This window comes from Salarias fasciatus, chromosome 22 (genome assembly GCF_902148845.1).
Source record: "Salarias fasciatus chromosome 22, fSalaFa1.1, whole genome shotgun sequence".
NCBI lineage: Eukaryota > Metazoa > Chordata > Actinopteri > Blenniiformes > Blenniidae > Salarias > Salarias fasciatus.
Window position 1 is genome coordinate 8,010,895 of NC_043765.1, and position 15,726 is coordinate 8,026,620.

At 40.1% G+C, this 15,726-nt stretch overlaps 1 protein-coding gene across 1 annotated transcript in view; it reads right to left on the reverse strand.

The window, feature by feature from the left end:
• nudcd1 (NudC domain containing 1) overlaps nt 1-15,726 on the reverse strand; it is a 41,485-nt gene that overhangs the window by 6,766 nt on the left and 18,993 nt on the right. The window contains exons 7-8 of the mRNA XM_030121184.1: nt 12,770-12,914; nt 11,663-11,788 (exon numbers count right to left, since the gene is read on the reverse strand). Coding sequence (XP_029977044.1) covers nt 11,663-11,788; nt 12,770-12,914 — 271 coding nt within the window. The remainder of the gene's footprint in view (nt 1-11,662; nt 11,789-12,769; nt 12,915-15,726) is intronic.

Below are 15,726 nucleotides of genomic sequence, written 5' to 3' on the forward strand. Positions count from 1 at the left end.
TTTTGTTGACCAGCCGTTGCCTTTTAGGTTATGTTTTCAAATATTAAATACCTCTGCATGACTAGTCTTTAAGTTTTTAGCCCAGGCTTAAACCTACAAAGACTCAATTTTTTTTGTTAAGACTGTAAAACAGCATGAAGACCACATGAAGACCACTTTACTCTTTGGGAGTAAAGTAAGCCGTTTTGCAGCTGAGAATAGAAGGAAAATTAATCAGAGTCATTTGAAGACTGGGCATAGCAAGCACAACAATTTGCAATGTTCTGAAAAAGAAAATACAATACTGCACTAGTGTGCAGCGGCTATTGAACAGGTCGGCCGAGGAAGAAAAAAACAGAAGTTGATGACTGAGAGAAACACCAACAATATGAGTCAACGCCACCACCAATAACTCCCACAATGCAGAGTGAAGGTATCGCAATCCACTGTTCAAAGAAGACAGAGAGCAGAAATTCAGAGGCCAGGAGTAAGAATTGGAAAGCCAGGTTGGAATTGGAAAAATAGTACAGAGATGAGCTGCAAAATGTCTGGAACAGAATCGGAGACCAAAACTAACCTGAAACAAAGTGATGAGAAGGTGGAGAAAGACAGGAACTGATCATGATCTGAAGCATACTAGCTCATCTGTGAAGCATGGCGGAGGACATGTGATGGCTTCAGCGTGCTTGGATCTGTCTAGAACGGGCTCATTAAAGTTTACTGATGATGATTCTCACAGCAGAATGAATTCTGAAGTCTACAGAAACATTTTGTCTGTCTGTTTATGGGCAAATGCATCCAAACTGATCAGAAGGACATTTACCTTTGTACAGGACAACGACCCAAAGCACACTGCCAATGAAGCTAACTTCATCAGGGGGAAAGGTGAAAGTTTAAGACAGGCCAAGTCAATCAGCTGACCTCGACCTGCTGGAACATGAATTTCACCTTGTGAAGAGGAAACCGAAGGGGGAAACAGCCAAAAGAACAAGAGCTGAAAGAAAGTGCATTGAAAGCCTGGAGCAGTGCCAAAAATGAAGAAAGCAGCAGTTTGATTATGGTGATGGGCCGCAGGTTTGAGGAAGTTATGGCAAGCAAGGGTTATGTCACCGAATATGAATATGATTCACAGTATGATCGAATGTTTCAATACTTTTGCTCAACTCAAAACGCTGTGGTCTAATACAAACTGTGATACGTCCAAAGTTCTGTGACACATTCAGAGGTAAATACCAGGAAATAAAATCTGAAATTCTGAACTTGTCTCATATTCATCCGGTGATCCAAAACCAGAATGCCTTTAGCGAACCGAAATAAAGAAATTGATCTTTTAGTTCCAATACTTTTGGAGGGGACTGTAGATTTAAGCACAAACAGCAATGGAACGTCCAGGCAAACTGCTTTTTTGAAAAATAGAGGCACCGAAATGGGACAAAGACATCTTCATTTTATCTGTAAGGACATTTTTTGCTATTTGAATTAATATAAAAGTGGCATATTTCCCCTGTAGCCGGACCACAGTGTTCTTGCATCATATAGAATATGAGCTCGAGTACTGATTTTACTGAGAGGCAGTTCTTTTTTAAAATTTTACAATTTTACTTAGCAGACGCTTTTGTCCAAAGCGACGTACAACAGTGGGGGAAATTCAGGGTTCAGTGTCTTCACCAAGGACACTTCAACATGCAGACAGTGGGAGACAGGAATTGAACTCACAACCTCCAGATTGTGGGACGACTGCTCTCCCCACTGAAACACCACCGTCCCAATTTTCCTTGGAAAATTTGGTTTTCTCCCACAAATGAAATGATAACCCTAAATTACCAGTAGGCGGCGCTGTCATCAGCTCAACACCCCACGACCCTGAGCCGACACAGTGCTGTACATGAATGAGTGAAAGAAAGACAAAATTGTGACGTGGAAATTGCTTCCTGGAGCTCAGCGAGACTTTCCCAGTTTGAGTGGGTTCGGCTTTTACTCCACTCCGTTATCGATCCCGTTTACTCATAACTACACCAACTACACTCTTCCTCCAGCTCTATTTTTGACACAAAATTGTCCTCATATCTCACAGATCAATCAGGACCGCTATTAACCTTTTAAAGACTAATCACTTTCCACCAGCTATTGCCTGAGAAAATGCTTGACACTTAATTACCGCTTTCATTTTCCAGTGTAATTGCTTTCTTGTTAACTATAATCACTTTCCTTCCAGCTATTCTTACACTGCACAGTTGGTGCAACAATATTTTGTGTATTTCACTTTTGAAAAACTTGCGTTCATATTTCTTCCCATGTGATCATTAACTATATTTTGTAGTGAATCTTGCTGGTAAAAAGCTGTGATAATTATTAAATTCCCTCATATTCGCCTACCTCTAATTAATGTGTTGATTATTAATTCTTTGTGTGTGGTTGGCTGCTATTCTGGTCTGACTCCACCTGCTTTGGATGGAAAAGGATCGTCACCGAGGCGTAATCGCTCCTCATCTCGACTACTCGCACCGATCCCTCACTCAGAGTCAACCCACACCCTCCAAAATCCAGCTGCCGGCGTGTCTCGGCGGCTGTCAGGCAGCGCTGTCCCTCCTGTCACAATACGCATTTGACAAGCATTGAAAAGGCTCCATGAACCAGGCTGTGTGTTCCCTCCGCTGACAGTTCTGACACAGTGAAAAGCCATTCAGCGAGCCATCATCCCGCCTTGCTAAAAGTCATTTTCCTACTACTTGTGTTTGGCTTGGTGTGTGAAGAAGAGGCTCACACACTCTGTGTTTTTGTGTGCTCGGTGACTGACATCGGTGCGGGCACAGGTCACGATTTGTTAATCGAAAGAAAAACAATGTGTGCTTGGTTGAATGGACTCCGATCAGAAGGCTGGATGCCGCAGAGGATTTATTTATTTAAACACAAGTGCCAAAGGGAGGACGCAGCCTGGACAGCATCCAGCCGAAAACACAAATATTTAAGACAATTACTATATTCTCCTTCAAACATTGCACATAGGTGTTTTAATAAAGGATAGTCTAACAGACATTAACAGTAGCACTCCCAGCATGCGACTCATAAACTCTTCATATGAGTTAAAATGCGTCATTTTTGCATTTTGTTTTATAAAGGTTACACAGCATCATTTAAAAAAAATTGTGCATTTACATGCAAAATATCCTTAGCATGTCAGGCTACAAGTTGGTGCTGTGGGTTGTTTTTGCAATGAACACGCATGCAGAGAACAATTCGCTATAAACATCAGCAGTGGGAGAACACGGGTACTCGTGTGGACCAAGCTGAACTGTTATACCGGGCGACTCAACCATAAAACTGGTGGTGGAGGAAAATCTTCACTTCATAATTCAAAATTCTCACAGAAAGTAAACAAAGAACGGCCAACAAGATTATGAGAGAAATCAGCGCCACACTCCACATTGGCGTCTTCACAAAGCCATTACTGAATGAGGAGGGTTTAAGTGCCAACAGCAGAGCGGAGCACCGGATTATCCTTTTCAATCCACAATCTAAAATCCCTCTAATTCCTGAGTTACCTGCAACACTGAAATAGAGAGGAATAAAGAATATTTATGGAACGAAAACACAATGCTCAGGACTCAGAGGGCAAAAGGATTTATATTGAGTGACCGGCGCTCAATAATGAAAGAATTCAATTGCATACTGTGACACTGCAGGGTACTGATTTAAGCATTCTAGAGACACATCTACAATAGCTGAAGTCTCAGTGATTATTTACTGTTAATGTACTGCTCTAACAGTACAATAAAAGAACATTGGACCTTGAATCGACTCCACTCAGTGACTGATGGCTCTTTCATTAACATACAAACAGTAACCAACAGTTTTAGTTCCTTCCTATGACAGATTTCCACGGAGTTGTTTTGGCATGTGCTTTTATTTGTGCACCAATTACAATCATGTGAACACCTTTGCTTTAGTAAGCTGCACTGTCAATCACCACTGAATAAACACACGCAACCCTGACTACATTTTGAACGATAATCAACTAAGTTCACACATTGTTCAGGAGAAACGTAGAGCTCTCCATCAGCCACGTACAGAGGACAGCCTCTGAAATGAACTCTGGGTATAAAAGCGAAAGTCATTTATAGAAAGACATTTCTAACAGCAGTTTCTCTCCCAGTCAACATCCCCATTGATGAGTATATGCGCGTTAGTGAATAGGCCATCTTCAGTTGATTGTCACAGTCGTGAACATCTCCAATCCAATCAGACCTTTTTGTCTGTGGTCTGGTGTCCTTCTCTGAGGTGATTTCATACCGGTCATAGCTACCACAGTGCATTATCAGTTGAAATGTGAGGCACACATGAGGCATTTGGTCGCAGTCTGCTGTAAATGCTTTCTCACAGCATTCATGCTTTAAAAGAGTTCAAGTTCAGCCATTCTGAGACGTCTTCAGGCTGCTCTCGGAGTCGCTGAGACATGATAATTTCACCCCAGAGATCAGTCAGATTAGTGCTGAAGTCCTTTGTGACGCAAGTTTTCAGCACATATTAACTGTGTTGTCCACATGTTGTCTGGCGCGTTGCACTGTCGCTTCAAAGCAGGAAGGCACCAGATTCAAACCTGCCAACATCCAACCTGCAGTTTTCCCCAAGCACCCTCCGAAAATCCAGAGGCGTCGTTGTTAGGCTTCTGAACTGTGTACTGGTGTGTTTGCCCTTCGATGGACTGGTTACCTGTCCAGTGTTTATCCTGCCAGTCGCTAAGTATTAGCTGGGATTCATTTATACTCAATATCACCCTGAGATGGAAAGATTTTTCAGGTTTTCTTCGTCATCTCACCTTTCCTTCCATGTATATAAATATATGCTCTTCTCAGTGTTGTCTGTTGCTGTAATTTCAGCTAATTCCTCCTCTCTGCATTTCCACCAAGGTTAATTTCTTGATCTCGCTCTCGCCTGTTTGCATCTCGGACTGCCTGTATGTAAACAAAACCCTACTTGTGTTTGCTTAATGATCACATTTTCTAAACCTGATCTGTCTCTTCAGTGCGTGTGGCTTCTTACCTGCGGCCACATCATAAATATCTTTCAGCCTTTATTTTTGTTAAATAACTCGTGTCTTTACTGTCCAGGGTGTGAAGAGTGTATACATTGAATTTGTTTACTGCAGTCATGGGATCAACACAACAGCACCCTTTAATTCTTAATTGGATGAATTCAAGAATGTTTCCCTCTATTTCCTGTTCATCAATTACAAGAATGTCCTACCTACATGGATATAAATAAATAAATCATTCACCAAGAAAAGCAGCCAGCAAAACATAACCTTGAACATGATTCCAACCTCACGTCATCAAAACTGGGGAGACAAAAAAGATGTCTGTGAACACTCTGACGTGGACAGCACGTATAATAAAAGCAGTGTATTCTGGTCCTGACGGTTCTCTTTCGACCTTCAAGGCTGCAGATTTATGACAGAACTCTTACGTGTACAGTGTCTTTCTCATATTGAAATCCAACTTCCGAGACGGACCATGAGATGTAGCTGTACTCTTCAGACAATAAGCACAATGATTTTTCTTTTTTTTTTTTTTTTCCCCCATCAGCATACTCATACCTCTATTGAGCTGCTGTGAGAGGCTGCATAATGAATACAAGAGGAAGTATTCTTAATTTCACCCTATATTCTGCCAGGAAGGTACACACATTAGTTGGCCCTTAGTGTGATTTAAAAAAAAAAAAGGCTTTTTAGTGAATGCTCCTTTATTTCTATCAAAGGCTTGACAGGCTTTGGAGATAGAGAGGAAATGAGAGGGTGGCATTAAGAGAGGAAAAAAACCCAATGTATCGTACACAGAGGCCAGATGTCTGTAATAACAGCTGAAATGCCAAATCTGTCATCATCATCATCATCATCATCATCATCATCCTCATCCTCACTGCTGGTGTCATGGTCCCATAAAGCAGCTGATCAACAACAAAACATTGCTTAGAAAGGAATCTTTACTTTTAAAACCACCTTATGAATGTGTGAATACAAAAGTGGGGAAGCCCAGAAGACAAAAGGTGATATTAAACCACCTCCTCTGAGTTCTTGGCTTCATTCTACATCTGGATAACATGAGGAGCAGAGGGGCGAGGAATTAGAAAGACAGTACCCCGAGTTTTTTTTTTTTTTTTTATTCCAAGGAAATCCTATCAATGCTTTTGTTAATTATAGTTTATAATTTAACAATGTTTTTTTTTGTTCAGATGCAAATTCAGCACACAGCTTAATTTTCTCTGAAATTAGAATGATCATGAGTCGTGCTGCTCTTTCCTCAAGAAGATATGAAGCACAACTAATTCAAGTGTGTGTGTGTGTGTGTGTGTGTGTGTGTGTGTGTGTGTGTGCTTGTGGATGTGCTGAAATGTTCCTGCCCTTTTCCGTTATTATAAGAAGCAGGACTCACTCTGAAAAGGGCAAATTCAGTGAATATTTTAAAAAAAAGTTTTAATTTTATTCTTACTTTTAAAAACCTGATTTCATGTTTTTGCTTATTTAATCAAAAACATTATTTCCAGCATTTTCCATGCTGTTGTCAGGAGGACAGAGATGCATCAGGATAATTAAAGCAGAACCAGACTCTGAGGAGGAGACTTTCTGTTATTCCCGGTGAGGCGAGAGGACAGAAGGAGAGCAAAAGCCAGACAGGGAGGGACTCAGAGGGATTTGCTTATTACTCCCGCTGGTAGACTGATGTGTGTCTCTCATCAACACCTTGAGCATACCTTCGGACAATGATCTGCACTGAACGAGAATAAATGTTTTTTCTGCCTTGCCATGGCGTTTAATGTTCTATATTTTCCTATTCTTGTGTGTTGCTGCAGTAAACTACATTTCACGGCTGTAAACACTGACTTTACAACATTACTTCCACAGTTTCAAAGAACTCCTCTGTTCTTTTTTGTTCTTAAAAATGTACAGATTACTGACAAAAGTGACAAATTACTGAACTGATTTTCACCAAAGTTACTCGAGGACTGAGGCTGAATTTATTTTCATTTTCTTTCAAACGTTGCAAGATTGATTTAGGTTTTGTATGCTCATTTACAAATCTTTATGCTTTCTGTAATTATGTAATCTGAAGCACCTGTCTACTATTGTGTGTTGCAACGGCGCGCTGCTGTCATGCGTTGGTACGACGTGCTGCTCAGTGTGTCGTTATGGCATGCTGCTATGGTCAAGCAAGGCAGCCTCATTTGTATCACAAATTACAGCAACAATGCAATTGAGAGTGGAAATCTGTACATGTTCAGCATGTATAGTTTGGCATGTTGCTATGGTGTCAGCTGTGGTGTGCTCCTGTGGCGTGCTGCGATGGCGTGTCTCTATGGCGTGTTGCTATGGCACATTACTACTGCGTCCCTGCTGTCAACAGATTAACGTTCAGATTTACGTTGTGGTGAACCAACTTCCATGTAACTTTTCTTTGAATGTATTTTTTTTCATACTGGAAATTTGAAATGAGCCTGAATATGAGGATAAAACAAATCTGAAATGTTGAATTATTTTAAGCAACTATTCTCAGTCGATTCAATTGGTAAAGTTTAGAAGCCATCACACAGATTGATGGTGTGACAAAAAAATTGTTTTTAATACTTCAACAATGTGGTTTGTGCATGAAGTTTATTCCAGCGAAATGTTAAACTCTTTCTCTGGAGACGTGATATTTGAAATGACAAAAGAAACCTAAATGTGGACAATGCTGCATCTGATTTTCCTGATCATATTCTGAACATGTTGAATGTTTCTTTGAAATTGCAATTCACAACACAGCAAGCTTATTAGTGGAGTGAACAAATCCACCTTCAATACTGGGCCAGATCACAACCATGTGAAAAAAAAAATGACCATGTGAACGCAGGGCCTGTGACTCACTCAAAAATCACAGCTAAAGCCAAAGTGGAGTCACCATTTCATCCTCTCTACTGGACAAAACCCACAAAGTCACATGGAGAACATGCAAACCATGAGGAAAACCTTACACGGATTCAAACCAAAACCTGTTGGTTGTGACACAGCAGCTCTAAGCACTGCTCCACCGTACCATCCTGTGATTGTTGGAGCTTATGTGTTGACGGCAGCACTAACTTATGCAAAATCTGATTATCTTATGCTCCCCATATCTACATCTGCTGTGATCAGAACTCGCAGACATAAATAAGATCTGATTCTGACTCATTGTTCTGCCGTAACAAAGCAGGAAATTGCAGCCAAATTTTGCAGCTGATAGATGGCCAGCATCTCACTGTCAACTGTGTTTCACAAATAGAAAAAAAAACAGCATTGTTTTCACTTCTGCCAAGGCTGAAGATCCATTTTTATTACAATGACAAAAAGAAAAAGAAAAAGAGTGGCTCAATGTCTCAAAGCCAAGAAAGTCCTACATCTAATCCAGACAGGTGTTTGGAAAAGACATATTTAGTTAAAAGATGGTATGAAGTTACCAGAATCCATTAAGACGAGCCTTGATAACCAAATCCAGTGCCACCGGATGTTCTGCTACACTGCTTTGTAAAAAGGTATCGCCGGTACAGAGGATGTGACTCACAGCTTTCCGCACAGAATGACTATTTTCCGCCTTTTAAGAAGGGAGCGCAACCAAAGAGAGTGGCACGTCGACAAGTAAAGGCACCAAAACTGTTAAGAGAGGCCACAACTCTGAGCCGACGCGTTACGTAAAGGAGGTCAGCATAAGCTGTGGTGGGCAGGTAGGGGGGGGGGGGCACTAAAGCAGATACAAAGAGGCCGGAGACTGAAGAACGGAGCGCCGAGGCTTCTTGGAAGAGATGCAAATAAACACGCACTCGCATGTTCACACACACATGCGTAACACACAGGCGTCCTTCAAAAGGCTGATGGAACAGGTAACGCTGCAGTCCACCTTATTTCGGCGCAGCAGCTTTGCTCTATTTGCAGAGTAAATGGAGGGAGGAACATTAAAGGGCTTTTATTCACATTAAGCCCTTCATCACGGCCCCGGGCAGAAACACAGCGCTGTATGCTCAATGCTTATTATTAGCTTTTCATTGCATAATGAAAGGCTTCGGTTTTTAAAATGTTGTGATAGTTCTTGTGAAGGGATTTTTTTCCCCTCCCTACCATAAACACGGATATTATTTTGTGTAAAAGACAGTGAAAGAGGAACATCAGTGACAGACTAACGTTCAGACATGAATAGAGCACTCGCAGGCGGCTGCGTTTTTTATTTTCAAAAGCATTCATTTGTGCTGGTTATTAAGCATTTTCCAGAACACCGAGGTGAGACTGAAACCCTGACTTTTTCTGGCATGTGCAACACTGACTGAAGAATTTTAATTAATTTTGTTCCTGATAATTTTGAAGGCTTCACCATAATTTTTATTTATAAAAAAAAAAAAAAATTGTGGCAAAAAACTTTTAACTTTTGCACTGATTGGTCAAAATGTGATCCAATCTCACTGAAAAATATAGACAATTGCGGCAAAAAGGGCTTTAATATTTGCAATCTTTGTTGAACACGTCCATGAAACATGGTAGACAAAGTATGTGAACCCCGAGGCTACTGAATGCGAAAGAAGCTAATAAGCTAAAATGAGCTCCGATCAATGAAACAAGATAGTTTCAAGGCGAAGAGCTCATGAGCTGAAATGATTCAAACTCTTTTTTTGGGACCTGGTATATCAAAATATACAGGACATCTCATCTGAGACGACTGTCACTGTGTGTCAGCAGCATTTACCACCCAATGCAGATTTGTTTTTTAATCAACAGCCTTTATGCACCTGCATCGGCACACGTGTTCATGTATTGCTGCCTCACCTTCTTTGTTACTTTTGCTGGTCACACATGATGAGCTACCGTCCACTGCCCCCACAGGTCACAAATGATATTACACAAGTTGCTACTCAACTGAAAGCTTCATGAAAACACGTACCAAATCGCTAAATAATAAACCCAGACAAAAGACAGAAGTCTCCACCTGTATCCGTTTCATTTTGTGATGCAGTAGTTTGAGTATTCAAACTTGTAGAAATCCCAAGAAATCAAATAGAAGAAATAGAAAGGAAATGGAATATTCCCAAAACTATACTTGAATCTACAAAACTGAGCCTTTCGAGAAAAACTCAACAATAAATTGACTAAGATTATAAAAAAAAAAGTGAGATTTCATATTGTACCTTGTTTATGTAGTTAATACAGTATCAAACTCAAAGGGTCACTTTATAGAAGCGAGCATGCAAAGGCTGAAAAGGACATGATGAATCATCATGGATTTCACAATGAAGTAACAATTTAATAATAATTGAAAAAATAAATAAATAAAACAACAAAACAGTACATGTAATACTAATACTAACATTCTCTATGTTATTTCTTTCATCTTTTTTGTGGGGATGAGGGTGATCTAGTTTGTGTGCACTGTGGTCTATTTACAGCAAGAAATTAAAAGATAAGCTTTGAAAAACAAACTAATGAAGACTGTTTTTCAAACATCAATACCAACCTTGAACTTGTTTTTCTAGTTAAAATACATAAATTCCCTGTGATGTACCTTTTTCACCTCAGGTGATTTTCCACCAACTGTGCAGTACAAGGACATTGGTTTTCTCACACATTCATAAAAGCAAATCTCCTGATGCTGTAAAGAATGCGCAGAAGGATTTCTCTGCACAAAGCAGACATTTCTCTGTGGAGCATTAAACAATAAAGGTTTACAAGGTTTATCTTTAATGCTGTTCAGAGAACTAAGTTAGTTCAGAATTATTAAGGAGCCCCCGCTCCTCCTTCAGTGAAAAGGAGTTTAGTGAAATAGTAGCAGAGCTGCTCTTTAAAAGCACAGCTGCGAATGCTGACAGTCGGCTCAGTTAGCATTAGGACTCGATCTGAATATCAGAATACTGGGTCGTTATGGTGCCATCCAGATATTGATTTTGTGAGCCGTGTGTCAATATTGCACTACGACTCTTGTTTTATAGCAATGTCCAGAAATGTTAATATATACGGCGCTGTTGGAATTACACCACCTCTATTATTTATGGTTTAGTTGAGAAATTTGTCATTTTCTTAATTTTTATTTAATTTGTGTTGAGTTTGTTTAAATAACTTTGACTGGATTAATTAATAAAACTCAGAAATATAAATAAATTCTAAGTCATTAATTTATTCATGATACTACATAGTCTGTTGGCTTTGTGAATGAACTCTAGATACCGAATATATAAGTATGTATGTGTGTGCATATATATATATAGACACACACACATATCTCCAAACCCTCTCCAAACCCTCAGATGTCCTAGATGAAAATGTTCTCCAACATGAGCGTTTGTAAAAATAGCTGCCCGCTACAATGGTTCAGCTTCTTATGATTCGAGTCACGAGGAAGACTGATGAAGTGGGGCTACCTGTTCCACTTTGCCGGGCCTTTGTGGAGCTCTCTGAACGAGTGTCTTGTTAAAGGGCGATGCCAGCACTGGCTGCTTGGCTCACGGGGAGCACAGCGGAATGAAAGAACGTGCTCCCGTGTTCGCAGCGGGAATCAGGTAAGCCGCGGTGAATACGTGAGGGGTGGGAAAGACTGCAGGAAGTGTTGGAAAACCCTGAAAATGTTATGAACCCTCAAAAGAGAAGAACTGCAAAAAATGTGTGTGTTTACCAGTGGAGGAGAGTCGCGTTACTCACCACTTGAGTGGGCTTGAGTGATTCTTCATCAAAGTGTGTGAGGCTGGAGCTGTCCTCTGGAAAGCCATCGCAGTCCTCCAGCTCCTGGGAGTTACAAGGGGGCTTGTCCCTGTCTGGGTTTCCATTCTGAATGGAAAAAGCAGGAAGAGGAAAGCACGACAGACTTGTTTAGCATTTATTAACATGTTAAAGCCCTGATTTCCATGGAGAGCCTCAAGTGGACCCAGATGATACCGATAAAGAGAACGAGAGAGGAAGTGGCCAAAAATGTTGAGAGCGACTCTGAGAAACTAAGGAGTAATGATGTGGGCACGTCATGAGAAGGAGAAGGGCTCAGAGCAGCTGAAGTGGAGAGCAAGGAGAGAGGCCCCGGAGGAGGAGGCATGCTGGGAGCCGGACGAACCGACAGCAAGAAGGAACTTAAGGTCATCAGAAAACATGTTCGGAAGGCAAACCCAGCTAAGTACTGAGCATCAATAAGGGCTTTTTTTTTTTTTTTAATGAATCAGATTTTCAAACATATCTTGCTGATTGACCACACTTCAAAGTGATCCGGCCACACTTTTGATAAAAAACATGACAATTAGTCAAGTTTTCTGTTTAGTTCTAACAAGTCAATGAGTGAGATAAAATGTCGATGCAAGGAGTTGTATTTCTCATAAACCTATTTTCTGCTCATCAAAAGAAAAGTGTTTAATTCAATTAACAGTTAACATAGTTCCATTTATTGTTTTAGATTAATCATTAATAATTTAATTATTTGTCATAAACTCATATTCTACTCTAAACAAATAAACAATATATCAGATAAAATATTGACACATTTTATTTCATCTCCACCTGAGTGAGCTGTTCCTCGTGATGCCATGTCATGCTACTGACCCGTTACCATTTAACTACACAGAATTTTTCCATTTTCCAAAGTGACTTTTCCAGTCTTCTGTTGTCTGCGTGGCAACTTATTTGAAATCTGTTTCTGAATTAAAACTGAAAAGAAGCTTTTTCTCTCTCTTTTCTTTGAACAGAACAGGAATGGGTTTGTGTCACTTACAATTCAAAGACATTTTTCCATAACATGTTGCAGAGTAATTTGCGAGTGAGGCTCACCAGGTCCTCGGAGGTCAGGTGGGTCAGTCTCTCGTGGATGAGGGCGGCCTGCTCCTCGCTCATCACGTACTCCCCTCTCCTGTCGCCCATCACCAGCTCCGGCCACATGGGTCCCTCGGTTCGCTTCTGAAGGGTCACCTCCAGGCTGAAGACACACACACACAGAAAATATGTAGAGCTGATGATCACTGAGCTGCATTCACCATCTGAAGAATAATGATTTACCTTGAGCTGGCATATTTACTTCAGTTTCATCCACTTCTTACATTTTTAACAGACAGCCTAGTTCCCTGGCCACGCCCACTCTGCGCTCCACCTCACCTCCTGCACACCTGCATTCAATCAAGCCAATCAAGCTCCCTATAAAGACTCCAGCTCTGCCTAGATCATCTGTTTACCCCACTGTAAACTACTCAGCCTCTGAGGAATCGATAAAGAAATTTCCACTTCCTGTTTGCCATTTTATACCTGTTCAGCTCCTGACTGCCCTCTCCTCTGCTTCAGGTATCCTGGTTTTGCCAGACTTTTGTTGAGTCTCAGTCCATCCTTCAAGAGGATTTTTCAGGTGAGGTCCAGACTTCAGACCTGAGCCCTCTCAACCCCATCAGTTTTTTTTTTCTTTCTAATCTTTGTTTGGATGAACATTTTTTACTTGGAGCATCTTCATAAAATTTTTGTTACGTATATGCAAATAACACAGTATTGCTAACATTACTAGCATTGCCACTAGCTGGTTAGCTTAAAGAACCCCAGAACCCTAATTAACTCATATTGGAAGAGAAAAATCCTTTTTTTATAAGAAATATTTAACATCAGACACTTGTGAGGGAACAAATACTTTTTTCTAATATGATCTTTTAATTTTAGGTGGAGACAAACATGGCGGCATTCCTTGACAGAGTTCTATCTGCACAACTTTTTCTCTTCTGGTGAAACAATATATATATATTTTGGTGCTGTTTTGTGTGAGCTGAGCATTGTTTGTGGTATTAAATATTGACTGTGAAATTAATAAAATGCTTAGACCAACTTTTCTGTGTCATGTTTTGGGTATTTTTACACTGAAATCGGTTGGTATTGACACGATGTAGTGTTTCTATCATTCATTTTTCCAACACCACATCTTATTGGCATTAATAACCTGCAGTGTCACTATTTTTATCTTTTAAAAATTTTTTTTTTGTTTTAGTGTCACCTTTTCAACATCATATCTTGTCAAGTTAACGCTATGCTACCGGCTACAGCAACACCAGTGTAATGTTAATATGACACCCAGTAAGGAGAATTGAATATTAACAGAAATGGGTGTTAAGTCAATAAAAATGGGTGTACATCTTTTAATACTTTCGGAAATGTTACTTAACATCGGCTTGTGTGGGCACAGACACTTTTGAGGTGTTAAAATGAACACTGGGGTTTTTACTGTGCATACTAAATAATATATCTAGATGTATCTTTAGTTAAATTCAAGTCTCTTAAGTGTGGTAATTTGCTTTCATTTCAAATGTGAACGTTTTTATTATGTTTTAAAATTCCAACCACAGAGGAGTCAAATCAGAAACCTTGTGCAATTACTGGCAATAAATTAACTCTGTGCTCTCCTGACCACATTTCCGACGCCTCTGTTGCAGGTGTGGAGTCTGAAGAAAGTCTGGTACATTTGTGTGTATTCCGAGAACCCGGTGCTTTCTTTTCTGTGTGGCATTAAATTATGGAAATAATAATCAGTTTCAATGAATTCCAGAGAAATCGAATAAATCTGAATAAAATCAGAATAGCAACATGCATATTTCTCTCAGGGTGATGCATCCCCACGTCAGTATGCAACGTTGAGGCTCCGCAGTCACAGTATAATGAAGCATGCTGGTACTTTATCATGTGTGCCGCCACAGAGGTCTTCATATATTCTCCACCGCATTTTACTCCACTAACTAGGGATGAATTATGAAAAAGGCACATATAAAGGAACATGGGATGCAACATCACGACGAAGAAAAGATCTCCTCAAGTCGAAAAACTCCTACAGAAAGTATTGAATATACATTAAGTACATTCACAAAAAAATTGTGTTTTGACACTGCAAAGGAAACACAAGCTGTGTATTAAAAAAACAACTGGAGAAATTTTTAAAAAACTGCATGTTTTAATCGTGTTATACAGGAGTTCAACTTAAATTCAAGGCAACTTATCATTCATAGCTCTATTTACTGTGATTTTATTAAATCTCAATTAAAAGATGTGTTATATACAACTCTGTGTTTAAAAAAATAAAGTCTTTCCTGACATCGTCACTGGTTATGCAATTCAAAGTTATGAAGGACATGTCATTCTGAGCCCACGTAACAACAAGCCTTTCTTCTTCCACTAGATTTTTCTTTTATTCTCTTTAATGACAGTTCCTTCAGAGCTGTCAGTAGAGGCAACTGAAGCCCAGCGAAAAGAGCAACAAATAAATTAAACAAACTTTGCGGTAGCTTCAGGGATCGGCAGCATGCAGTTTTCACTCCGCTCTGAATTTGTGGATCTGGGATTTATTCGATGTCCGGATTACAACGATCGAGCCTTCTCAAGCATCCATCTTGCCAAATCCGTGTAATTAGTGGCCATTCGGCTGTTTCCTTCACACATACGAACAGGCTTCGAACTGAATTCCAAATATATGCAATGGGATTAGAGTTACTCACCAGCAGTATCTGTTCAGCTTCATTAACATTTGGGAACTTAAGAAGCGGAAGGATTTATCAATGTGTGTGTTTGGAGAGCTGGAGGAGCCTTGCGCATTGTGTTTCCAGCGTCTTGTCGTTACAGATTATTTGCAATAGATAAAAAGTGTAGAAACAGTACATTAGTGGCATCAGAATGAAAATATTGACGGAAATGTCTGAGGCTCAGTTGGTAGTGCCGCTCACTTTCCACTGGCTGGTTCAGTTCCCCATCTGGTCTTGTCCCAAGGACAG